The sequence below is a fragment of the Sceloporus occidentalis genome, unplaced genomic scaffold (genome assembly GCF_023333645.1).
Source record: "Sceloporus occidentalis isolate IW3139 unplaced genomic scaffold, rSceOcc1.0.p SCAF_4, whole genome shotgun sequence".
NCBI classification, from domain to species: Eukaryota; Metazoa; Chordata; class Lepidosauria; order Squamata; family Phrynosomatidae; genus Sceloporus; species Sceloporus occidentalis.
The window spans coordinates 197,724,135-197,751,942 of record NW_028316984.1 but is presented as its reverse complement, the minus strand read 5'-3'; the positions used below and the strand labels follow the sequence as shown (position 1 = coordinate 197,751,942).

Below are 27,808 nucleotides of genomic sequence, written 5' to 3'. Positions count from 1 at the left end.
AAAATTCAGAACAGTCTCTTTCTTTTGTTTGCTGGCTTGCGTTTGGAGCCGTCAGCAAATTTGCAAGTATTGTATGACTTTCTATTTTTAATATCCTTTAGATATTAAGCATTATTCCCAGTGAGCAGTGTTGGTTGTGACCTAGAAAACCCTTTACAGCTTCGGTGCAAACTATCTGAAAGACTATAGTTTTTTGTGGGTTTTTGGGCTATGTGGCCATGTTCTAGAAGAGTTTCTTCCTGACGTTTCGCCAGCATCTGTGGCTGGCATCTTCAGAGATCTGAAAGACTGTTTTCTCCAAGTATGTACCTGCCTGAGTTTTAAGATCTTTGGGAAAAGGCCTTCCCTCATTTCCAACACTATCACAGATATATCTGTGAGAACATAAGACAGGGTCTTCTCAGTAGCCGCTCACAGATTGTGGCATTCCTTCCCATGGGAGGCTTGGTTGGGTCCCTCTCTGCTCCCATTTCACAAACAGGCAAATCACTGCAGGTGAAACATTAGGAATAAACTCTTCCAGAATGTGGCCACATAGCCCAGAAAACCCACAGAAAACTATTGGCAAAGAAGTTGTTATTTAAGCAGCCACTACCTGTTAATAGGTTGTGACAAAAGGGTATTTTATGGCTTGTGTGCCTTCAAGTCTCCTTATGGCAATTTTGACAGTGTTTTGTTAGGCAAGTAACACTCAGATTGGAAAGAGAAACAGCAGGGTTGGAATTCATCCACAAACTACAGTCTATCAACAATGGGTTGAACAAAGATAATGGTTTCCTGGCACACTACACGTTTCAACACCAACCCCCATCCTCATGAGACCATCTTTGACCTGTTCATCACATCACTCTCTGTTTCCAACACTCATTCATTCTCACCTGCAGGCTACAGCTTCCACTGCCATTCTCCATCGTTAAAACTGGACTTGCCATTTCATTTCCAGAAATGAAATTTCTAGATGAAATTTAAATTGACATTGTCACCCACCAATGGCATATGCAGCTCTGTCCCTGGCTTTCCACTCAAAGAAATGCATCTTAGCCAGTAGATGTACTGTAAGTCTATGAAAGATCATGCTACCAACCTCTTTCTTTCAGTCTCAAAGGTGCCTCAAGATCTCTTTACTTAGATGGTTATTTGCCGTTGTCTTCCACTTGGTATTCCCTGGCAATCTTCCATCCAAGTACTAACCGGGTCTGATCCTGTTTAGCTTCTGAGATCAGATGGGATCTGATGCCTTTACGGTATGGGGTGCATTGACTTTTTAATCTCCTGGCTGTGTTTTAAATACTATTTTAAAATCATGATCTAAAAAACTGATGTTTGCCTTCAAGTCATTTCTGACTTATTGCAATCCTAAGGCAAGCCTATCATTGGCATGATTTGTTCAGAGAAGGCTTGCCATTGCCTTCCCCTGAGGCTGAAACCATGTAACTTGCCCAAGGTGACCCAGTGGGTTTCCACTGCTGTGCTGGGAATCTATCCCTGGTTTCCAGTCCAACACTAAAACCACTACACCACGCTGGCTCCTAATAAAACTGTTTAAGGGCTTTGAAATATATTATGTATTACGTTTCTAATCATACTTTGTTTAATCCACATTGTGACTTGGGGAAAAGTGGCATATAAATTGAGTACATAAATAAATCTAAAAAAAGCAGAATTTGCCATATATGCTTATCTATAAGTCAAGAAATTTATGCTCAAAAATTGACCCCTAAATCCCAGGTCGACCTATTTACAGGTCAGTATGGTAATGTGATAGCAGCTCTTTCAGCTTTCCCCATACAGCCAGAAGAGCAGTTTCTTTCTCTTTTGAGCCAAGCAGAAAGTCCTGGGTGATTAATTGCTTTTAAAAAACAACCAGAGTCCCTTTCCTGCCCATCCTGCTGCTGTTTGGGGAGTGAAGGATGAAATGAAAGCTGAAACAAAAAGCCTCAGTTAAAAAGCTTCTTGCCGTGGGCACACATACTCACACTGAAAGAGTCTCCAAGTTTTACCCTCAACTTATCCACGGGTCATGGCAAAATCTATACAGTACTCTTGACCCCCAAACCTGCCTTCGACTTATATATGAGGTTGACTTATAGTTGAGTGTATACGGTATATCATTTCAGTTTTGGTTATCTAAGGATTAAATAACAGTGCTTATATAGCCATGTCCTATCCTAAACAGTGCGGAAAGTAGGCGTTTCGAAGAATTACAATATATACGTTTTTATTGAATTGGTTGTTTTCTTCTCAAGTTGTAAATACATAGGTTAAAATATTTCAAGAAATTTATGTTTTCCTTTCTGGTACAAAGGTGAAGGGAAATTAGAAAAGTAATGTTCTATACACCACAGGTGCAGGGGCTTTAGAGTTCCAGATGTAGTAATCTGAAGCAAGCACCTCTCGAGCTAAAATTATAAGAAAGGGAAAGAGAAAATGAGCTCACAGATATTACTTTAAATACATGAAAGGTACAAAGAAGTCAACTACATATATGTAAGATTGTGAAACAAGCACTGTTCCTCACCCCATCCCATTACAATGAACAATCTTTGTCATTTATCAGCCAATCTATATCTATCTGAGGGTCCCTTTTATCACCTTCTGGTCACCTGGGTGTCCAACTTGTGACCAGTGGTAAAATCTAAACAGACATTCAAGTTGCCTGGCTTTTGTCTCCTCTTGGCATTCCCATCTGGGGTGCCACCTGAGATAACAGTGCCCCCCATATCTTTAGATTGAGGGTCCATTGTCAGCTAATCTGCATCTCTTTCAAGGTCCTTTTTATCACCACTTGGATGCCTGTGAGTAACAGATATAAAGCTTAAATTCCTCTATGTGTAAAGGCAGAGATGCCTGCTAAGGAAAAGCAGAAGATCTACAGATTCAGTCCTTATGAGAGTGTAACATTTTATCTGCCATATATTATTATTTAATTAATGTAAGATGCTTTACTTGTAATGTAATATAATGAAAGCAATATGTCTAGGCATTGAAATGTCTATGTTTCTTCCTAAGGGGAGTGTTTTGTAGTTCTGTGACTTCAAGTCACTTTCAACTTATGACGATCCTAAGATAAACCTATAATAGTGTTTTCTTGGCAGGATTTGTTCAGAGGTTTGCCACTGCCTTCACCTGAGGCTGAGAGACTGTGACTGAGCTGGGAATCGAACCTTGGTACCTAGAGTCATAGTACAATGCTCAAACTACTACGTCACACTGGCTCCCATTAAAAACATACTAACTTTGGCCTGTTACAGACTGCCAAAATAAAGCTGCTTCAGGTCTCTTTGGAGGTATGCTATTTAAATGATGCATGGATCCTAAGAGTCCGGAAGTCGCGCCAAAGCCACACTCCATTCCTAAGCACTGGAGTGCAGCTTTGGTGCAGCTTCCGGATTCTTAGCATGCATGCATCATTTAAACAGCATACCTCCAAAGAGACCCGAAGCAGCTTTATTTTGGCAGTCTGTAACAGGCCTTAAAAATGAAAAACTATTAAAAACATAGAAAAGCAAACACCCCAATAAGGCCTCGAGCCTAGAGAAGAGAAAGAAAGAAAATGTATTACATTTATTATTATTTTCTTGGCAAGATTTGTTCGGAGAAGGTTTGCCTTTGCCTTCCTCTGAGGATCCAGAGTCATAGTTGAACATTCAAACTACTATTCCATGCTGGCTCAAGAGGAGTGTATATGTTTGTGTATGTATGACTACATATAATAAATAGCCCAAAAGACTAACAGAGGTCCTGCTCATTTTCCCATGTAAATATTGTGTGATTCCAATACTTAAGAAAGCTTATTTGGAGTGTTGATGCTAACTCTATTTAGATAGATGCCAAGGTGACAAGAAGGTGAGAAAAGGGACCTCCAGATAGATAAAGATTAACTGACAAGGGACCCTCAATCCCTCAGTCTAAGGAGGCTGGGGTGGGGAACTATACCTGTTCCAATCATAAATATTTAATATCTCTTTTAAAAATATATATTTTTATGTAAGGCATAGTAAAATGTTACTTAAAACATTTCATTTAGAAATTTACAATCAACTCTGCATGCCAAGTTCCCTGGCCATATTATATATTCCTTAAAAACATTTTGTTTTAGTTCAAACTATCAGTGAGAGCACCTGCTCACCTGTGCTGATCTTTGGCTTTCCGGAGGAAAAGACCTGGATAGAATGCTGGTCAGTGTAACATCCAGTCAATGTGAAGTCCAGGATTCTAAAATAAAGCTAAAGATGATCAAGCAGAAAAAAGAGGCACACACATGAATTTTCAGTACCACAGAGGGAGAAAAAAAATTAGACTGTCAATTTACATGTGATTTTTGTACCTGAAGAGCAGCAGCAAACAACAATAAAACTGCAGTAAAGTTAAATGGACTGATTAAGTGGATTTTTAAAAATAGTACTGTTCTTAATCTTGTAAACTGCTCTTTGGGGATAATAATCTCCTTTCACAATGCCCTTACTCCATTTGCACAATGGCAGCCACACAATTCTGCACCTCTGGCTATAAGGGTGCAGTAGGTTGCAGTCTGGTTGCTACTGTATAGCTGGGACAAAAAAAGAGTCATCATTCCAGACTTTCAGTGTAAGGAAACTCCCAACAGTAAGGAAACTGGACCAGGCCAATTTCTGTGATTAGTTTTTACTTAGTAATCAATGTAAGAAATTTCTCCCCCTCGCAAATGATGGTTGGAAACCTCTATCATGGTGAACGTTACATAACTTTATGCATACTTAGCCTTGTAGCAGAGGTGTGAAGAAACCCTGTTAGTGAATTGCAAAGATGTGTAACAGGACATCAGCAAGTGTCCTGATGCATGTTGGCACTTCCTATCTGGTGTCCCAGTGCATAAGGGGACTGTTGTGCACTGGTCTTCACTGCTCATCAGTCATTTTTCTGGCTTCTCTGTGAAGTAATATAACAGCAGCCCTTTACTGGATACAGATTTTAATGAACTGCCCAATTCTAATCCCTGCAGACCTTAGTCCACTTATGAAGACATAAGATCCCAGCAGAAGTTTGGACAATAACTTCCAAATGTACTGGGTGTAAATGCCTATCTATGAGGTGTGTTCTTGTGATGGTGTACCTCTCACACAGGAAAAGCTGGAGAGATGACTCCAAGTGATCAGTAGAAGGATGCTTTATCTGTATATATTTTATTGTCTTCTTCAGAGGCTACACAAACACATAAAATATGCTTCAGAAATTTCTGCAGTCAAATTTCAAATCTGAACATACAGGCCCCAGTCAGTACTGGGACAAATATGAAAATGATTTTTCTTATGTATTATTACGTATGTTTTGTCATATAATTATGTGCAGTTCTTTTATATTTCCATTTCTATTTTTTTCTGTTTTAGCCCCCGAAGAAGGCCATAAAAGTATGCAGAAGCCAAAATGCATTGGTCTTTCTCTATAGTAAAGCAGCCATTAATTGAGCACTTTGAGACGTCTCTTTGACCCTTCCTGTGGATTCTATTGGGTGCTGTCTGGTTTTGTCTCTTTTGGTTACTTCTTGCAGCAACTGAAAGCTAAACATTGGAAAAGCTAATTTTTAAGACTACAGCTCTCAGATCTCCACAGTCAGAAGAAACAAAAAGGAGTACCTAAAAACATTCATTCTTGGGAAACAACCTACTTTCCAGGGGCTTCTGCAGCTGGACAACTAAGGCTGTATCTGTACTGCAGAAAGAATTCGGGCTGACATCACTTTAACTGCCATGGCTCAATGCTATGGAATTCTGGGAACTGTAGCTTATTGCAGCACCACAGCTCTCTGACAGAGAAGGCTAAATGTCTCACAAAACTACAATTCCCAGAATTGCATAGCACTGTGCCATGGCAGTTAAAGTGGTGTCAAACTGTATTGTTTCAGCAGTGCAGATGCAGCTTACGTTTCAGCTGCTTCAGCTTCTTTCGGAGATGAATGCTTACTTTGACATAGGCAGTGCCTCCGTTACACACAGGTTCAACAGGCTGCTCCTGATTTGCTGGACCAAAAGTGACAGTCCCAGTGAGGGAAATTTCCAACGTTTTGGGAAACTTTTGCCCTTTCAAAGAGATAAAGATGATTTCAGAATTATATGGCATAATCACAGCCTAATTCCAATTGTCTGTATCAGCTAGACTAATAATAATAATAAATAATAATATTTATTTATACCCCGCTCTTCAGCCAAGGCTATCAGAGCAGCTTACAATTTGTAAATTAGACATTTCCCTGCCCTCAGGCTTACAATCTAAAAAAGACAAGACACAAAAGGAGAAGGGAATGACAGTAGGGTAGGGGAAAAGTCCAGGAAATGCGCTCTCCCTCGGAGGCCTGTTGGAGCTAGCCTGTCTCTCTCCCTCAAGATGGCGGATGAAGGGAGGGCTTGTCTTCTTCCAGGCAGGCCTGTTGAGTCAGTGCGAACTTAAGTAAGGCTGCATCTGCTTTGCAGAAATAATGCAGCTTGACATTGCTTTAGCAGCCATGGTTCAATGCTATGGAATCCTGTGATTTGTAATCTGTGGTGGCACCAGAGCTCTCTGACAGAGAAGGCTAAATATACAGATCCCACAATTCCATACTATTGAGCCATGGCAGTTAAAGCAGCACACTTGAGTCTCACTGATTTAATAAGTCAACTCTCGATTGGACTAAAAATTGGATTGGGTGATGCAACTGCAGGCCAGAGTCAATGGCTACAGAGCCAAAATCTCAGACGTCCAATGCCAGGGGCATAACTTTAGGGAAGCTTTGGCACTCATCTGAATCCATATGTGATTTGCAGATAGTTGAAAGAAGAGCGGTGGTTGAGCAGTAGGAAGTGGGCTGTATTACTTCCTGCACAGAAAGGCTGATCTGCTATTAAGTACACAGTAACAGAATTTCTCTAAAGTCCCTGGTTAGTTCACTGCCTTTTAGGACACTCCCTCTGCCAAACCCCTGGACAGCAACTATTTACTTGATACTGGGGGAAATGGTGAGTCAGTTGTGATTTGTTATACAATAGGTTAGTTTTTGACTGGAGAAGGAAGAAATGATAACTTCAGGCCTATGAAACCACCCAATAGGGCTCATCTTTCTCAGATATGTGCATTAGAAGCAAGGAAAGCAAGAGAAGGAAATGAGGGTGATAAGGTAATGGTGTAAAGATGGTAAGGAGGAAAAAACGGGATGGGTTGATGGGAGGAAGAATAGCAATAAATCTTGCCCTTTACAACTGTATCTTTCCCTTATGCTAGCCAAGCCTTCCTTGTAATGTTCTTTTGAAGAAATCAGTATTGTTATCCACATATTACATGAACTTGGCCAAAGGAAACATGTTGGCGTCACGCAGCTCCTGGGCTCACTGTCCATACTCCGGGCCATCAGTTTGACAATAGAGACATAAAAGAAGTGCTTGTTGACACTGAGAAAAGAAATGAAGATCTCGCCTATCTCTGGGACACCGTTTTTGAAATACTGTTTCAAGTATGGTTAAGTGGTATACAAATTCATTAAATAAATTAATAAAGCCCCCTTGGTCAAAGTAAGGCAGTTCTTTCCAGGCAAGCTCCATAAGCTGTCCTGCTTCATCCTTGAAATAAAACAAAGAAAGGGAGTGAGTGAGTGAGTTTTGATTTACCTATGATCCAAACCAGTAAGCTTTTCTCTTTTGACACTTCAAGTTGGCCATAGCTGACTTTATATTCCAAGTGTGTAATGGGTCCCCTGTTACCAAGAGAAAAGCAAATCATGGAAATGTCACAGCAGCCAATACCTGGACCTGCTTTGTTCAACAACAGACAGATGAGGCAATACCACCCTCTTTCTCTATACAGTGTACTCAATGGGAATTAGTGGTTTACTGAGTGAGGTAAGGGATGAATGATGCCTAAAATGGAGCCTCTCTCACTTCCCTAGAGTAAATAGTTCTAGGTGTTGTAACAGTGAATATATAGGGACCTGTCTGATTAAGCACATGTGGACAATCCCTGGCATCATGAGCCCTGGTGGCGCAGTGGTTAAATGCCTGTACTGCAGCCATTCACTCGAAACCACAAGGTTGCGAGTTCAAGACCAGCAAAAGGGCCCAAGCTCAACCTTCCGAGGTCGCTAAAATGAGTACCCAGACTATTGGGGGCAAATTAGCTTACTTGCTAATTAGCTTACTTGCTGTTCACCGCTATGATCTTTGGAATAGCGGTATATAAATAAAACAAATTATTATTATTACCATACCTGGACTGGACTACACTCAAATATTAAGAAAACAACAATAATGGCCCCAGCTCAAACAGAAAGTCCACTCAGATGTGGGCCTCCTTGGGCCAAACACTCTCCTGCTTCTTGGGTTGGTAGAGGCCACTTCATTTAGGCCACAAAAACCAAATACACAGCTATACCATCGATAATGGTTCAGTAGTACTACATGTAAAAAAGATCTTGGGATTATTGTTGATCATAAACTGAACATGAGCCAGCAGTGTGATGCTGCAGCAAAGAAGGCAAATGCAATTTTAGCCTGCATTAAAAGACACATCATTTATTTGGCAAGGGAAGTAATAATACCGCTATATCTGTGCTGGTCAGGCCTCATGTGGAGTAATTTGTTCAGTTCTGGGCACCTCATTTTAGGGATACAGACAAGTTGGAGCAGGTTCACAGAAAGGCAACAAGGATGATAAGAGGTATGGAGAACAGAACATATGAGGAGAGGTTGAAGAAGCTGGGCTTGTTCAGCTTGGCGAAAAGAAGACAAAAGGTGACATGACTGCACTCTTTACATATCTCAAGGACTGTCACAGAGAGGAGGGGGCAGGTTTGTTCTCTGCTGCTCCAGAGCGTAGGATCAGGTCTAAATTACAAAAGGGTAGATTTTGATAGAAGGAACTTTTCAATTAAACCAAGAGATGGTGGGGTCTCTTTCTGTGGACGTCTTCAAAAAGAGGCTGGACAGCTACCTGTCGGGATGGTCTAACTGGATTTTCTGAATTATGAAGGGGGTTGAACTTGATGACCCATGAGACTACCCTTCCAGCTTTATGATTCTAGGACCAAAGGACATGCTCTGTCGCAGTAGAGCCCTGATGGTACAGTGGTTAAATGCCTGTACTGCAGCCACTCACTCACAAACAACAAGGGTGTGAATTCAATACTAGCTCAGGGTCAACTGAGCCTGGCATCCTTCGGAAGTTGCTAAAATGATTACCCAGCTTGTTGGGGGCAATTGGCTTACACATTGTAAATCGCTTAGGGGGTGCTTAAGTGCATTGATAAGTGGTATAGAATGTACTTGCTATTGCTATTGCTATAGGACAGGTGAACTTGTAAGAAAGCTGGCTGACAGTTAAGAAGGATAATTAGGTCCAGGGAACTAATTCATCAGGCCTGGGGGTAATTTTCTGCTACAGACTCCCTAGAGACCACAAGTACTTCCAAAAAACAAACCCAGATATTGATGGACATCCACTGCTAGTTTGAAAAGGAGATATTTACAGATGTTAAACAAACCAAGGGGGGAAAACACGAGGAGGTGATGCCAGCCTAATAATCAATGCAAAATTAAGCCCAGAAAACTGGCACATGAATGTGAATGTTTTTTGTATTATTAGTTTATTTAAGATTCACAAGATATCAATCCGTTGGTTGATGTGGGTGCTAGTTTTCTGGGCTTAATTTTGCATTGAATATTAGTTTGTCAACAATTCCTCATGTTTTTTTCTTATTCTCAGAGGTAAACACAGGGATGTTACATCCATTTTGTGCAAAGCAAGGGCCCACTTGTGATCTATTTAAAAGGTGAATTGCCAGAAAAAGGGCAGTCCAGGAGAATCAGATATGATATTTCCTTCTCTCTGTTAGCTGGGTTGCCTCTGCTGTTGAGAACTGATTTTTACAAAGGGAGATTTTCAAGATTATCTCCAGTAACAGCTTTCATCTCCACCCAGCCCAAAGGAAACACCCTTGCTGTGGTGTTTCTTGAAATACTACTCACAGGAAAGAGTGGAAGAAGATGTTATTCTCACCTGTTGAAAAAGGGAACACGGGCTTCACAGTATTCAAAAGCATTTTTCATGCTCTCATGGAGCTTCAAGTGAATGGTGAACTTCCATTGTGATTCTTCTTCTTTCAACTGGTAAAATCCCAAAATAGGAGGAACAGGGACCTAGGCAGAAAATTGAATATTTTAATATTGCTACTTTAAGATCATTTTAATGTATGTCTGTTTGTTTTAATCGACGGTTGGTTTCTGGTTTTGGTTATTCTATGAGCTACCCCAGGGCTTCTTTGGAGGTGTGTGATAAGAGTGCAGATTCTAAAATGAAATAAATTAAAATGGGATGACAGCTTACAGATGTCAGATATAAACTCTCCGATTGCTAAACAGTAAGATAATTAGGCAGAGAGTGCTTAATTCAGATGGAAAATAGGAATTAACAACTCATTTGCAAGCTAGATTCTCTAAACCACTGATCAGCAGGGTGCTGTAAACATTTCTAGGATGAAGGCCAAAATCGCACCCAGTGCCACATTCAAAGCATGTAATGAGCTGAAGGGCCATTGCTTACTTAGAGATGCCTATCAACATCCCAAAATTGAAGAGGGATCCTTCCATTGTTATAAGAGGCCAATTTATTCTACAGATAGGCATGGTGGCCATTTTGTCTTTTGTACCTGAAAATCAGAAAAAGATGAGCAGGCACACAAATTCCATATCCATTAAATACTTCTTTTCAAACAAATATTTTGACATAGGGAGTGGGTCAGGCAGACATTTCTTTGTTGCTTGATCCTTCACAAGCCTGTTAAGCGTATGCTGCCTGAATAATCTTGCTTCTGTATGGACGCCATGTAATTTATGTTCCTGTACTAGTTTTCAGTGTGATTTTATTTTAAGAATCTTTTGTAAGCCTCTTTGAAAGCCTCTGGGGACATGGATGTAAGTATTCTAAATTAAATTAAAATAAAAAAAATGTGTAAAAATCCTCTGTTCATCTTCCCATTCAACCCTCCTCCTCCTCGCTTTATAGTAGGTCATGTGATAAAATATCAGTGGACAGTTACTCCTTGGTGACCTTTTTAAGATGATCCACATCCCTTTCTATAAACCAAGCTGGCTAAAAGGCCTTGAAAATGCTCTCTCTCCTCCCTACCATGGAGGTGGCAGAGAATACAGGGTTTTATAAAAGAACATGTTAGCTAGTTTAATTTTTTTTAAAAAAATATCATCAGGTTTTTAGTTGTTATTTACAACCTTGTTGCAAGCCATCTTGGGTCTCCTGTTGGACAAAAGGTAGGATATAAGTTGTTGTTGTGTACCTTCCTTGTTCCAATTTATGGTGACCCTAAGGCAACTCTATCATGGGGTTTTCTTGGCAAGATTTGCTTAGAGGAGGTTTGCCATTGCTTTCCCCTGAGGCTGAGAGTCTGTGATTTGCCCAAGGCCACCCAATGGGTTTCATGGCTGAGCTGGGAAATTGAACCCTGGTCTCTGTCTAGAGTCCTAGTCCTAACAGTCAGGCCACCACACCACAGATATAAGTTACATAAATAAAAAAAATATTTTGCATTAAAGATTTCTAAATCAATTAGAGATTAGTAAACTAATTGAGAAGACTGCAAATATCTTCTTGCTACATCTGGTAGATGTGGACTCACATGAAATCCCATTCTTAGGAGGAGTTGGGAATCTTGGTCAGAAGGTAAGGTAAATGCCAAGAAGAATACTGTGTCATTTAAAAATAATATAAAATTATTTCAAAAACACAATTACAAATAATTAATATGCACACATATGCCATATGAAAACACTTTCTTACAACTAGTTAATTGCCAAATGCTGTTGGAAAATCCCATCTTAGCAGCTGAGTTGATCAGTATCTGCATTTCCAGATCAAGAGAAGGGAAACTTTGGTCTTCCAGCTGCTTTGGACCTCAGCTCCCAGATGCCCCTGTCAACATGGTCAATGGCACAGGAGTGTGGAAGTTCTAGTCCAAAACATCAAAAGAGCCAAAGGTTCACCCTGTCTGTTCTAGATGCTAAGCAGTGATGGGGATAAGATAGTGCCCAGTGTTCACTCGGAGTGGGTTCAAAAGCATGTTAATTAAAGCACTGGCTGCAGGGGCACTGGGGCAAGGCTCTCATTCTCCTCAACGCCATTCCCTGTCAACTGCTCCTTGTTTCTGATGCTACTGCCACTCATTTGCTCATCCTAGCTGTGACGAGCGGGCAAGTAAGCCTACAGGCAGTAACAGCAAGCAAGAGCTGTGGGGCCAGTAGCTTCCAGAAGCAGGCTCCCTTCTGGGTTGTTGACTTTGGGAACTATTTACCATGCTGGTCTTCTGATGCTGGTCCTGCCTGGTTAAAATGACCCATCACACTGCCTGTGACAGACTCACTGGGCACGCTTGGTTTCCTGACAGTCAATCACAGTTCAAGCAGACTGTGAGAGAAGGACTACAAATCTACAGCATTATATAAATGAAGCATAATAATAATAATAATAATAATAATAATAATAATACAAGGGAAGGAGAGGATATAAAAGCAGGAGTGAGTGACTTCAGTAGAGGTTCAGGGGGAGGTTCGAGTTGAGTCCCTGAGGGAGAGATCTTGAGAGAGGGTCAGAGAGGGAATCTGACTGGGCCTTAGAGGAAGTCAGACAGGTATTCTGACAAACCAGTAGGAGAAACTGGGAAGAGAGACAAAGGGTCTCAGTACAGTCTGATAAGGATTCTGACTAGATAAGGAAGTGTACTTGAAAGTAAAGAGGAAACTGTGAGAAGCCTGCAACTGTTATTTTAAAATAACCACACTAAGATAAATTATTTTAACTAAGCTACTTTCTTACTAAACGTTATTCAAAAAAGTTATTGTCTTTTTGTTATCACAGAAGTCTCTGTCTTAATGAATTCTAGAAATTATAGGCAAAGACAAACACACTAACTAATACACTGAATTAATTAGAGGAAGACATTTGGGACCCTAGCCTTTGTACATTGAGAGAAAATGTGTAAAGGGTGAAAGCAGGGAGGTGTCAATGACCAGGGACATTCGGTAACAAAGAGGTAAAGGACATATCAAGGCATATAAAAGTCTCATCACACTGCTTTACCTGGGAAGTATAAAAACAGAGATTGAACAGGTCTGGAGGAGGTATTAAAGGAAATTTGTAAGGTCCATTGAAAGCTGAGTCATCTATGATGTCAACACTACTGGACGTCAGGACAGCAGAGTCAAGGGATGTAACACAAGGATGAACCAAAATATCTTGGAGAGGAGAGCCATTGGCAGGGAGGTTCAAGCCGACAGTCACATTGGGAGCAGTGCCTTCTATATCACACTTCAAAAACAACAGAAGGACATCAAAACATTTTTATTTATACATTTATGTCCTTATTTATATATTTATATCCCACCTCTCCAATGAGCTTGCAGTGGCATACATGGTTCTCCCTATTTTATCCCATGAACAACCCTATGAGGTAGGTCAAGCCAAATGACAGAGTGACTGGCCCAAAGTCACCCACTGGCTCTCATGGTTCAGTGGAGATTTGAAACTGGAGAACCAAATCCCAGGCCAACAGAACAACCCAGGTCTAGGAGAGGTGTGGCTTTCCAGATGCGGTTAGATTGCAACTCCCAACAACATCTGAAGGGCTGCACTTTGCTCAGTCTTGGGTCAGAATGCTGGAATAGTCCACAGTTTCCTAGGCTGGCATCTTTTGAAACAGGGATAATGGCAAACTTTGGGATCTTTTTTCAGGGGCAAACCTGACAGGAGCCCTAGCTTCGTTTTTTATAGCTCAAAATAGAGAAGGCTGCAGAGGGTTAGCCCTGAAGGTGTATGACAGGGAAGCTCCATGACACACTTTCCAGTTTCAAGCTGTGAGGCTTCCTAGATAAAAAACAGGGTGCTCCAGAATTTGTTTGGAGTACAACTGTTATTTGTACCCTGCATCTCTGCACCCTATTTGGGGTCTGCATGTTTTCATACTTTCATATCTGGGTCCAGGCATGTTTTTGAGAGGTCACAATGACTTTAGGAACACCAGGTGGATTTCCCATGGGAAGGACATGGAGGCCCGAAGACATGTGGAACAACCTAGTTAATACCAGGACAACAGCTGAATGGGTGTGCTGATCACTCCTTGCTCTCCAACCCCAGGGTCCCTGAATATCCTCTTGCACAACAACAACAAAAAAAATGAGGGAAGACTCACTGCACCAAGACAAGTAAGCCAATGCTTCCTACCTACCCCCTGCTATGTTCTCAGTCAACCTACCTATCATTCATCTTGGGATTGTCCTAATCCAATCACTGTTTTTGTAACTCTGAAATTAAAGCCATCAATCCATCCAGAATCCCACTGTCGATTCATGGATAGACCATCAGGTCTTTGTTATATGGCAAGATAGCACCTAGCACCCCTTGAGGCTAGGATCTCAGATATAAGTATCAGTGCACAGACAGTGCACTCATGTGCACAGACAGTGCACTCACTGTGTCACTCTCAGACTTCATCTAAGCCACTTCTTGCTTTTCATGGCCTACACTTTAGGACAGGTAAATATTGTCCTCTACAACCCTGATGACGCAGTGGTTAAATGCCTGTACTGCAGCCACTCGATCACAAACCATAAGGTCCTGAGTTCAATACCAGCCAGGGCTCAGGCTTGACTTAGGCTTGCATCCTTCCATGGTCTCTAAAATGAGTACCCAGCTTGTTGGGGGCAATTAGTTTACAGTTGTAAACAGCTTAGATACTGCTTAGGTGGTATGAAGCAGTATATAAATGAAGTTGCTATTGCTATTGCTAAAAATCTGCTATCTGCTAAGCTTTGATTAGTTTTGTATGGTGTGTCTGTCTGAATTACTATCATGTGTTTGATTGCACTCTTGCATATTTCTGCATAAAAACCTTCTTAATTCACCCAGGCGTGGCGTTCTCCTCAGTTAGTACTGTTGTGGTAACAATCCTCAAGTTGCCCAGCCTTTCACTAGCCTCCTTGAGCTAAGCAAATTCCCCCAACTTTTAAGGAACAGCTGACACAGGGGTGAGGGAGACCCAGTCCCCACACTTTTCTTTGAATAACACAACTCTAAGCATTGGTTATGCTGGCTAGGGCTGATGGGAGCTTGATAATTCAGATAAAATGCCAGTTTAGCATGAACCATAGTTTGCAAACACAGTTCAAAGAATGTTGGCTGATCACAACTAGTAAACATAAGAGTCTGTCTATTCTGATACAAAGGCAAGCCACTGTTAAGCTTATTTAACTATGATTCGATGTCTGCACTGAGTCACTGTCTCTCAGCTTAACCTATCTCACAAAGCTATTATAAGGATAAATAATAAATAACATGAGGGTTGCCAGCTGAAAACTGTACAGTGAAAGGCGATACAGAAATGATAAAATATTTGTAGCAGCATCTTTCAACTCTTATTTAAGCCAGCAAAACGAGGAGCAAGGTATGCAAGAGCATAACCGTAAAGTGAGATTTTCCATTTTGGTTTAATTCACAAATCTAAAAAAAGCAGTATCCCCTCTAAGACATGCTGAAGCATTAAAAATATTAAGTTCAGCTTCCCCATATACCAAGATAAAAATGAGCTGAATTTTTGCTTTTCCAGGTGCATTCATGTGTCAAATAGGTTAGAGAGATTTGCACTGAAAATTGTCTCACCTTGCAAGTTACAGTTCCGTAAACCTGCCACATGTCAGCCACATCCCTTTTGTCATATTGCACAGACTTGACTTTTTCAGTGATACAGACATTAACGTGAGGCTTTCCCTTGTATGTGCTGGTTCTCCAAGCTGGTGGTTTGTGAGGGTGGCTACTTGGAGCAGCATGAATGTTTTCCAACAATGGACTGTTCAGATTTGTATCTAGTGGGGTACCCAGAGGACAGGTCTGCATAAGCAAGCCTGGGAGCTGGCCGGTCTTGATGTTTCTCTCTGCTTCACTTTTCTGACCAGAGCTCATGAAAGCCAGCAGTCCTGACAGTAGATCAAAAGCCTGAGAGATCCCGCTGATGTTGAAGAGAGGTGGACGGGGACTTACAGATTGTTCAACCAATGGGAGGGCAACATAAATCAATCCACTCTTCTGGAAGGCCACCACAGGCCAGAGGTCTCCTCCTTCAGCCTGCAAGGCATAGACAGAAGTCTTGTTGATTTGGGAACAGCCATCCCTTCGCTCGACAAAGTGTTGGTCTCCATCTGTCAGCCTCAGTTCAAAAAGTAATGCTTTGAGGAAAGGGACGTCTTCTGGTACGGGCACATAACTTGGCCCATTGAAGAATTTTGCTCGCTTTTCAACGGTGGGGTAATGCCTGCCACACAGAAACAGAAGGACAGGAGCAACATTAACATTCCATGGCTCAGATAATGATTCAGCAGATTAAACACTATCACTGACTGCTCAGAACTGGCCTCAAGTCACAACTCCTGTCAGGAGAAGTTCACTTCACATCTGTCTGCCACCATACTAGATGACATGGCATAGAGTTAATCCTACAGTGTGATGACACTACAATCTGGTTTGCCAAATTCAGATTAATTTCCACTGTCCAGCTTCCCAATATGCTGTTACTTGAGAGATTGGACTTCACTGGCACATACGGGTATTGTGTAACATACACCTTTGTGTTTCCTGCTCGGTCACAAAACCCACTGGTGTCCTTGGGCAAGTCAGATGCTCTCAACCTCAAGGGAAGGCAATGGCAAACCTCCTCTGAACAAATCTTGTAAGAAGACCCCGTTATAGGTTTGCCCTAGGCCCGCCATAGGTCAGAAACAACTTGATGGCACACAACACACTCACACCTTTGTGTACCACACACCCATATTAAATGACAACTTTGCACAACAGAGTCGCAACTGCAAATGGGCAGCAGAATGCATAGTCAAATGGGGGATATACATCCACGAGTCAGCCTATCTCCATAACCCTGACCTGAATGTAGAGATTCCTCATTGGACAAAAATGTCCAGCTGCTTCCAAAGGGGAATGTATGCATGCAGAAGACACCAAGAGGCTTCTCCCAATAGTATTATGTATGCCAAAGGGAACTGGCCCCTCTAAGCACTCAGTGATCCCTGAGGTCATGATCCCAAATTCCTGGAAACCAAAGAGCCTTGATTGTTTACCAACCTATTATCAATAAAACAGGCAAATCATTGGGACCTTAAGCCAATGTTCTTCACCTTCCCTTCTGAATCTGAGAAACAATAACATGTGTTTGTATGCTGAGACTGGTAGACTCTCAGCTCTCCTGCCTTGAATCCCATTGTGGGAGAAAGGTAGGATATAAATCCTTGAAATAAAATAAATAAATTGTTAACCACAGTCTTACACTTAATTCTGTCCTTGTTCAGAGGTGTAAAAGAAACGCCAAACCCTTGTAATAGCAACGGGAGGAGAGAAAAACCGTATTTTTTTTTTAAACAAATGGATTTAACTACTATGTTGTACACCAATTATTTTAAAAAGACTCCACTGTCAGAAATTAGGTTCCCACCCAAAAAATTAATTTAATTCCAAAATGTCAAGTTGACAGTGTCATTTTAAAGTACAGTAGGAATGAACAAAAGGGGATAATTGGCACTATGTAGAATCGATGTTTGAGCCTGGCATGGTGGAAGGTTTTTATTTGTTGTCTTTAATTCCCTTTTTGGCTGAAGGATGGCTGAAGTGCTCCCAAGTCTACAATGCAAACTACAATTTTTTGTTATACTGTACCTTGATAACCACCATCACAGTTTGTATACAGATTATAGTCTCTTTATGATTCTCTCTTCAATTATCCCAGTATTCACCTGATGGGCTCTAGCTCAGTGAATAGTTATTCATTTATTTTTATTTCATTTGTATATCATGTTGCCCCCAGAGTGGGACCCAAGGAGATTCTCAGGCAGAGTTGTCTACTACTACTTCTACTACTACTACTATTTATATTGCGCTTTGCCCCCACAATTGGGACACAATTGTCCATTTAAAAAAGTCACAATAAAATTAAATAAAAAAATTTTAAAAATTGAAATCACCACATAAAACTGCACAAAGTTATTTAAAAGACATACAGAAGTTAAAGATGGACAAAGAAAAGTTTCTAGTACAAAGTTCCACTGCTTACACATTAAAAGCCCATTTAAACAAAAAACTCTTTGTTTGCTGGCAAAAGGAAAGTAGGGAGGGGGAAAGCCTAGCCTCCTGCGGAGTGGGAGCAGCCACTGAGTAGGCTTTTTCTCTTGTGTCCTCACCAAACAAGTCTGTCATGGTGGTGGGAGGTAGAGATAGCCTTCCCCTGTAGATCTTAGGACCTTGCTGGTTGATATGGGGAGATAGGGTCTTTCAGATAGTCTGGGCTTTGCATGGAAAATGTCTCTGGTTCAATTCCTGACTGTGAATATTACTGTCTTAAACCCTAGACGGCTGCTGGCAATACTGAGCTAGACAGACCAATGAATTGACTCAGAAAATGCTCTGCTATGTCTCCAAAGCAGTGTAGATCTGCGGATGAAAGAACATGTTCTTGTTCACACATTCACTTGGTCTTTGCATACCGCAGGGTTCATAGCACAGAGAAGCAGCCTTTCCCTCCATACACACACACACCTTTTGAGGGGGCTAAATATGATTAGGAATCAACATGGCACACTTATGCCATATATGTATGGCTTATTGGGAAGGGTCTCAATTACCTTCTGTGATACAAAGAGCTAGAAAATTATTGAGTTACAACGGACCCAGACTCCAAGGCATGGTAGGAGAATAGCCGCCTGATATCAGAGCCAGACCACAGACACTGTTTAGCACGCAGACTGCTTAACTCAGTGCCTGATCTAAGCCACCATCATGCCATTTTTCCCCCAGTGGGTGGTATATTTTCCATGCCTACAATAACAAACTCAGAAAAATGGGTCTGGGGTCTACAATTTTGTTTGCTACTATTGGGTGTTGCCCTGCTTCCTTCTCTCCCTGTATGAGCCTACCCATGTTTTGAGATTTTTGGGTAAGAGTTTTCTCTTGGTCTCATCATGACTTCAGACACATTTGGTGAGGACATGGGAGAGACCCTCCTTGGTAGCTGCTTCTAGGCTGTGGGAACGGGGTCAGTTTCAAATGGCAGGCAAAGACCTTTTAACTTGTGCAGGCCTTTGGCTCTTATCTCATGTGGCAGAAGGCTTTTTTTAATGGGGTGTGCTGTGCTTTTATCTTTTTTAAAAATGAGATTTTAATAGAATTGTTTATTTAATTTTTTTAATTGTATAATAGGATTTTTAGCTGTACATTGTTTTAATTTGCTGGGTCCTGCAAAGGGTCCTGAGACAGAAATAAAATCAATCAGTCATTCAATGAGCTTATGCTTTCCTTCCAGCCTTGATGCTGAGGAGGGGGCAGGGACCATTCTCGCAGTGGCACTAACTTTGGGAAGCTCTTGGAAAGCTGGAAATGTGCAGCAATTGCACGAAACATCCCCCAGTCTCTTCCCCAGCTCCAGGTAGGGGAACTGTCCCCGTTCTTGTGCTAAATTTCAGAGGTACAGAGCAAGGTGAGAATGAGACTCTGCTGCTTGAGAGAAGAAGTTAGGTCCTGATAACTGGATTTTTGTGGGCTTTCTGTATGGGGTGAAGGCACCTCACTCAAATATAACAGAGAAGTAGAGTGTGATGACCACAGAGATCCTATATTCAACCTACAGAAATGAGGAAATCAAAATAGTTACAGAATCCCTGTATCTTGGATCAAACGCAGCTCAGAAAGAGAACTGCAGACAGGAAATCAGATAAAGACTAGGAATGGGAAGGGCATATGAAAGAGCTAAACAAGATCCTAAAGAGAAAAGATATACTAAAGAACTGAAGTTAAAATCGTACAAGCCATTGTATTCCCCATCACTATGTATGGATGTGAGAGCTCAGTAAAGAAAGCAGATGGAGGGAAAATAAATGTATTTGAGATGTGGTGCTAGAGAAGGTTGCTGAGGGTGCAGTGGACAGCCAAAAGGACAGACAAATTGGTCCTTGAACAAATCAAGCCTGAAATACCCCAAGAAGCCAAGACGATCTAGTTGAGGATGTCATACTTTGGTCACATCACAAAAAGGCACAACACATTTGAGAAGACAATAATGCTAGGAAAGGTGGAGGGTAGAAGAAAGAGATGAAGACTAAACACCAGATGGATAAATTTTATTAGGAAGGTCATGGGTATGAATTTACAGGACGTAAGCAGAGCAGTGGAGGAAAGGGGGTCTTGGAGATGTCTCATCCACAGGATCACTGTGAGTTGGGATCAACTTGAGGGCAGTTAACAACAATAAAGTGTGTGATCATTTGGTTCTGTTTATGGATTATATCAGCCTGGGCTGGGGATATCTGTCTGATATCTGCAATTCCTCACCATTGGCTATACTGACTGACTAGGACTGATATGAGCTGCAATCCAGCAACATCTGGACGGCCACTAGTTCCACTATTCCTGAATCAAGGAACTGTACATACCAGCAGGAAAAGGCGGCCTGGGGGCAGAGCTGGGGTGTGGCATCCATATGAAGCATGCCCCAGCTCTGCTGGAAGGCCAGTGTGATGCTGCGCACTGCACCACATGATGCAGCGCCAAAGGAGCACCATAAAGCCATGGCACTGTGGCTGTCACGCCCTTTGTGGTTCCTTTTTGCACCCTGGAAAGGCCAGATCATGGCCGTGTTGTGCGGTTGCCATGGTCCCAATCCAGCATAGCTGGACGCGGCTGCAGGCCGCCCCTTAGGGGCAGTCTGCATAACCTCCAAGTCATCATACAGAAGCTTGATTTTGAGAAGCCTCTGTATGAAATGCACAACATGTCTCTCTGGATGCCTGGAAAAAGGTGGTGCAGTCAAGAGAAGGAACCTCCTGTCCTGAGCATCCCTTTAGAGAAGTGGTTTCTAATAAATAAATAAATAAATAAATCTTTTATTTTTATCCTGCTTTTATGTGATGAGACAATCAAAGTGGCTCACAACACATTAAAATATCCACATTCAACATTATATCCCAAATTCCCCCCTTAAAACAGGATTAAATATGATACAATTAAAACTGGAGATTAAAATATCTATTAATAACACAATAAAAATGTAACGAAGACAGAGTGGTGGGCTAATACATGATGTGAGTGGCGATCATTCTGTGGCCGGATACTTTTATTCAGGAAAGGCCTGCCGGAAGAGATCCGTTTTGACAGCTTTTTTAAAGCTGTCTAAGTTGGCAATTTGACAGATCTCGTCCGGCAGGTCGTTCCATAATCTGGGAGCAATTGCAGAGAAGGCCTTTTGGGAGGTAGCAGTTAGTCTGGTTTTTAAAGGCTGCAACAGATTCCTCCCAGAGGACCTGAGTGTGCGGGGCAGATTATATGGGAGTAGGCGATCCCTCAAATAGGTTGGACCCAAGACATGTAGGCCTTTAAAGGTTATAACCATCTTGAGGGGAGAGAGGCAGGCAAGCTCCAACTGCCTGCCTGAAAGAAGAAAAGCCCTCCTTCCAACCACCATTTTGGGGAGAGAGAGGCCTGGCCTGAAAGACTAAGAGCCCTCTTCCGACCACCATCTTGAGGGGGAGAGAGGCCTGTTATGTTTGTTTGTTTGTTTGTTTACTTTGTATTGTACTTCCTGTTGTACACCGCTTTGATCTAATTTGGAAAAGCGGTATATAAACAAACATGATGATGATGATGATGATGATGATGATGATGATGATGATGATGTCTGGAAACTAATAGGCAGCCAGTGAAGAGATTTTAGGACAGGTGTTATTCGGTCACTCCTAGTTTTTCCGGCGACCAGCCTGGCTGTCATATTTTGCACTAAATTGGGTTTGTGTGTGCTGCACTAATTAAATAATTTTAAAACTTCTCCTCATTAACCTAAAATTCCCATTCATTGCACAGTTCATTTTATTTTACTTGCTGGGGTGGCAGAAGGGGAAGAGTGAGCAGATGGGTGCTAGTCCTGCCCCATTAAGTGCGAGTGGAAATTTACACAGAACAATTACTGCCACCCTGTGCAAGACTGCCTGCTGTGTCTCTGCATGAGTCACTGCTCTGGCCTCATTTTCTCACAATCAGCCTCTTGCATTGGGCACAACTGAATAAACCATACACTACTGAGATGCAGAATTATGCTTTCCCTTATGATAGGCTGCTGGTTGTTGTGACTTTGCGTAAGTCACTAATCTTAAGGTCCCCCCACTCATTCAGCCTGCACCAGAAGATAGTTCTGCTAAACTGAATGATACATTTGTTCTAGAGATTTACCTATCCCCAGGGACAGGCTGTCAGCTGCATCTGACTCTGTGCTTGCTTCTTGTGACTCATGCAGAAACAGGAAGGGGACTCCATTAAGGAAGGCCTTTTTTTTTCATTGTTAAACTCAGGTGTGGCATGTGGATCTAGCTGCTGGCAGCAAATTAGAAAAAAAACTGCCTCAGCAAACCAAAGTTTGGAGACTTTGATTTAAACTATACAGCTCAACCATTCAAACGGGCTGAGCTGATAGTTCTTGTTTGTAGCACTGCATTAGCTCTGTTGAGGAGTTTGCTGTCTGCAGGGTTGATTAGGGTTCGAAACCAGTATTGCCAATTTCCAGGGAATTCCCCAAAATCTGGGGAATTTAATTAATTTCTTTCTGGGGATTTTGACTGAATAATAATAATAAATATTGGGGAATTCCAGGGATTTGAGATTTTGGTAAAACATTTCGGGGAATATCTTTGAGGCAACACTGTTCAAAACACACTGCAGAAATAATCCATTTTGAGATCGCTTTAACTGCCCTGGCTGAGTGCCAGGGAATCCTAGGAATTGTAGTTTATTCTGGCCCTAGGGCTCTCTGACAAGAGGCTAAATGTCTCACAAAACTAGTTCCCAGAATTCCCTAACACTGAGCAAAGGCAGTACAAGCGGTCTCAAACTGGATCATTTCTGCAGTGTTTTGGACCTAGATATACCTTGCTATCTCCTCTGTACTTAAACAACACAAACTCCAGGACACAGCAAAATGAGCACATTATGGATAATAAAGCACCACAGAAGGGGCAAGTGGTCTAAAGGCTATACTGTATATACCAAGTGAGAAAGCTCCCTGTGGCGTCTTCGTCATCATGCCAAAGCTGTTGTTGTTGTTTTTGTCATTTTCAACTTATGGTGACCCGGCCTAAGGCGAACCTAATATGGGGTTTTCTTGGCAAGTTTTTTTCACAGGGGGTTTGACATTGCCATCCTCTGACAGACTGAAATCCAAGGTCACCCAGTGGATTTTATGGCCAAGTGGGGATTCAAAACCTAGGCGTTTATCAGTCAGGGTTTCTGCAGCTGAGATCTGGGGCTTCTGCGGATTGGGCAATTTGCATTGACGTGTTATCCAGAATGTAATATAGATCTACCCATTGCAAAAAAATGTGAATTGACAGAGAAAAATAATTAAAAAAAATAAAAACCAAAGGGAAAGTTCCCTGCTGGAGACCAGAGCCTTGCCTTGCTCTGGCCCTCTGACCTGCCCTGAATTGACCCTGTCAGTCACCCCCTTTTTGCCTCTTGTCACCCTTTTGCCTCCTGTCAGATTCCCCTTTTTTGCATTCCTCCTTCGGCTCTTTCCTCTCCTCCTCCTCTTTCTCATTCTCGGATGAAGGGGAGGGAATGCTCTGACCTCTATCCCTCCCTGGATTTGCCCCGATCATGATAAGAGAAGGCAACTGCTACAGAGAACTCCCAGAATTCCATAGCACTGAGCCAGGACAGTTAAACTGGAGTTAAACTGGATTATCTCCCCGGTGTGGATGCAACCTAAGAGAAGGCAACTGAATGACAGGAGGATGGGGCTCTGACATTGAATTTCGCTGCCAGGGATGGGAAACTAGAAGGGAGAAAGAAAAAAGGGGAAGCTGTCATTGACATGAGGCTAACATTCGCATGAAAGTGGAGGCAGGCTCCCTTCTTGCCCCTGGAAGTGCAAAGGTTCAGGATGCCTTCAGGGCCCCATTGGGCATGTGAAAGGGTCCCAATTCGAATAGTTGGAACCCCCATGTTATGCACCGGTGTGGAACTACAATTTGCACTCACTCCGCTTTGCCTGAATCCGCATCACGTGACTTCCTTCAATTTGATTTCCCGTCAGTCCGGAAGGGTAATGTAACAGCAACCAGGTATGAAAATACATTCTCATTATCACGTCAATGCGAATGGCCCAATCTGCAGAAGCCCCAGATCTCAGCGCGTCTGATAAACGCCCTAGTCTCCAGTAATAGTCCAATGCTCAAACCACTAACATTATCATATATCCACCAGGCTGGTCAATTTGCTTTTTTATCTAGCTACTGTATATACTCATGTAGAAGTCTACAAATTTTGGTCAAAATGACCCAAAAAACCTGAATTGACTTTTCCATGGGTCAATGTAGGTACTGTACTTTAACTCTCATTTTTTAAAAAGGGAAGCATCCCCTGGTGAATGGAAAGGGTGTAATTTGTCCTGGAAGCACTGACCTCCCTCTATTCTCTCATCCATCCAACCTTTAAAGTGAACACAAAGCTATGATTCCTGGAATTTTGTAAGTTCTTTGGCATTGTTTTCCTTTGCTTCGTCATTTAGATCCTTTGTTACATGTCCCTATGTTTTACCCTTGACTTATCCATGGGTTATATAAAAATCCATAACTTTGGCCCCAAACCTGCCCTCGACTCACACATGAGGTCAGCTTATAGTCAAGTATATATGGTACCTCTGACACACTGATTTTAACATAATTCCAATTATTATGCCTTCCCCCTTGTAGCATCTTGAGATCTGTAGTTCAAGGAAATACAGAGACCTCTGTGTCAGAGAACTGCAGCATTTGGAAATTACAATAGTGTAAATTTGTGGAAGAACAATTATTTTAAGCAAAGGGACATCTGTATGTTATCTGTGCTGTGTTTTCAGATGTCTCGGCTCAAGGGTCATGACATGAAATCATAACAGAAGTCCCTGTTACTGGACTCCTCTGGTACAGAATACTTCAACCTAGTTGGGTCATCTTTAGAGCCTTTATGTCATACTAGCAATCCAAGAGGAATCCAAGAGGAAACTGTATTGTACAAACATACAAACAGTTGTATTGTACAAACAGCTGTTAAGTTCTAGGACATTATTTCTTTAATAGAAAACTTTGTGCCAGAGGTAGAAATAACAAAGAAAGACCAGGGATAGGTTCCTAAACCACAAGAATGGAGAGCAGTTCAAGATGTTTGGGTAAATTCATGCTTGAAAACCAACAGCATATATCTGTGAAATGAAATAACTGGATCACACAAGCCTTGCATAGAATCATAGAGTTGGAAGAGACTGCAAGGGCCATCCAGTCCAACCCCCTGCCATGCAGGAAATCACAATCAAAGCATCCCCGACAGATGGCCATCCAGCCTCTGTTTAAAGACCTCCAAAGAGGGAGATTCCACTACACTCCGAGGAAGGAGTGTGTTCGACTGTCGAACAGCCCTTACTGTCAGGAAGTTCTTCCTAATGTTGAGGTGGAATCTCTTTTCCTGTAGCTTGCATCCATTGTTCCGGGTCCTGTTCTCTGGAGCAGCAGAAAACAATATGACATCCCTTTAAGTATTTAAACAGGGCTATCATATTACCGCTTAACTGTCTCTTCTGCAGGCTAAACATCCCCAGATCCCTAAGTTGTTCCTCACAGGACATGGTTTCCAGACCTTTCACCATTTTAGTCACCCTCCTTTGGACACGCTCCAGTTTCTCCACATCCTTTTCAAATTGTAGTGCCCCGAACTGGACACAGTATTCCAGGTGGAATACTATCTGCATGTAAAGCACATGCTCTACCACTGAGCTATGGTCCCACCACTAAATAGTGGCTGATGCTCACTATGGTCTAAGACACACTACACAAATAATCCAGTTTGAGACTGCTTTAACTGCCCTGGCTCAATGCTAGAGAATTCTGGGAACTGTAGTTTTGTGAGACATTGAGCCTTCTCTGTCAGACAGCTCTGGTGTCATAATAAATTACAATACCAAGGGTTCCCTAGCACTGAGCCAGGGTAGTTAAAGTGGTCTCAAACTGGATTATTTCTGCAATGTGCTTTGGGCCTGAGCGACATTCCAGCTATTCTGCTTCATCACATGGACAGATACAGGTAGGAAAACCACCCCAGGATTCCAGTCCTTTTGGGGACTACAGAACAGTGATCTCATAAAGGTTGAAACAGGCAGCACAATCCATTACCTGGAAAAGAGCACAGTGCCATGTGTCCCTTGTTCGTGGCCGATGAGCCACAATCCCCTCAAAGCCATTGCAGGCTGCTAAGGAGTGACAGCATCACGACGTCCATGACAGTTTCACAGCCAAGAAGCCTCCTGTTCCAGAGATCATCTTTGTGGGTGATCCTCACCAGTTCTTTCTCCTCCTTGAGGCCAGGACTAAGACCTGCTTTAGGATGGACAGACAGCTCCACTGATCCTTTTATTTCTAAACCAGAATTACAAACAGATCCACTGATCCTCTTATTGCTACACGGAATTTATCTTACTGGTCAGGGCACAATTTTATTCTTTCAGTTATACTCCTGTCCTGGTCTGGGGGTCGACTGGATGCCTAGTAGCCCCCCAACTCTTTCCTCCCAAACATAGACCTATCCCCCCATTGCAGAGAGTTAACACTCTAAGCAAAACAAAAACAAAACCAAAACCCTGTTTTGCAGATCGGCTTCCTCCTGCTCCCCAAAGCAAGAAGCCCTTGGGTTGGGGTCCTAGCATTAAGTTGGGGACCCTCTCCCCAAATACTTTGCAGCAAGCAAGGTTTTCAGCTACCAGGCCTAGCCTTTGCTGAAGCTAGCACCCCCTTGCTTTGAGAAACAAAAAGAGTGTGTTTAGAAACAAGGGACTATAGGCCCCAAATACAGAAACAAGGGCCCTGTCCTGCAGCAGATGCCCCTATAGCTCCCCTCTCTTTCTGCAATACATAGGGCTCCCACCCCAAAATCTGAGAGCATGGATTCTGCCTCCCCTTTAGCAAAGACACACCTTGAGCCAAAGGCTGTGATCAAGAGGGGGATTCCTCCCCTCCCAGCAGGAGCCCTGACCCACAATTTCACCTCTTTGGGGAGGGAAATGCAGCCCATGACTCCTTTGGCCAATTGTTCGTTTTTCCTTCTCACACCCCACACCCTCAAATATCATGGATCAAATCCTCTCCTCTGGGGCTGAATGCACCACCAGCTCCTTCTTCCCCACTCAGAACTCGCTCCTAAGTTCCTTAGGCTGACAGGCGAGACCCCCAGAGGCCCCCCCCCTTTAATCCCCTATTAAAATACATCCCAAAGGCCCTCTTCCTGGGGGTAAATAAGCCCCCTAAAAATGGGTCATAAGGCTGACACGCGCCCCCCCCCCTTAGCCTGAATACCCCCCTAAAAATGGGACCCCAAGTCCCTTAGGCTGATAGGTAAGGCCACCAAAGCCCCCCTCAAGGGCTGAATAAAGCTACTAGAAATGCACCCTCAAAGCCCACCCAGGAGGGAATAAACCCCCTAAAATGCACCCCAAAGCCCCCTTCGCTTCGTGGCGCCCTGCTCGGGGTTGGAGCCCTCAGCCTGACAGGGCCTCCCTCCCTCCCTCCGCCGCTGCCGGCGCCTTCGCTGGCCCTGAGGCTCGGGGCCTACCGGGCGGCGGGAGTACTCTCCATTGAAGCAGGCCTCGCTCCCTGCCTGGGAAGAGGAGGAGCCGCGGCCTCTGGGCCTGCTCCGTCCTGGGAGTCGCCGGAGGAGGCGGAGCTGAGGCCTGCTGCTGCTGCTG

At 42.6% G+C, this 27,808-nt stretch overlaps 1 protein-coding gene across 5 annotated transcripts; it reads right to left on the bottom strand.

Annotated features, from left to right (window-relative positions):
- Positions 1 to 2,220: 2,220 nt before the first annotated feature.
- Positions 2,221 to 27,774, bottom strand: AP5M1 (adaptor related protein complex 5 subunit mu 1). 5 transcript variants are annotated; one of them, XM_089522834.1, is made up of 9 exons: positions 27,676 to 27,771; positions 26,244 to 26,486; positions 15,664 to 16,312; positions 13,090 to 13,317; positions 10,000 to 10,139; positions 7,617 to 7,702; positions 5,941 to 6,056; positions 4,130 to 4,226; positions 2,221 to 2,399 (listed from the first exon to the last, which is right to left on the bottom strand). In XM_089522834.1, the coding sequence occupies exons 2-9, from the start codon at positions 26,309 to 26,311 to the stop codon at positions 2,317 to 2,319; spliced, it is 1,467 nt and encodes a 488-aa protein (XP_089378960.1). In that variant the 5' UTR covers positions 26,312 to 26,486; positions 27,676 to 27,771; the 3' UTR covers positions 2,221 to 2,316. The 5 variants fall into 5 exon arrangements, 4 of the variants coding, with proteins under 4 accessions (XP_089378960.1, XP_089378961.1, XP_089378962.1 ...); XM_089522835.1 differs by having other exon boundaries at positions 26,244 to 26,447; positions 27,676 to 27,763; XM_089522836.1 differs by lacking the exon at positions 27,676 to 27,771 and adding an exon at positions 27,041 to 27,279.
- Between the last annotated feature and the right edge of the window lie 34 nt (positions 27,775 to 27,808).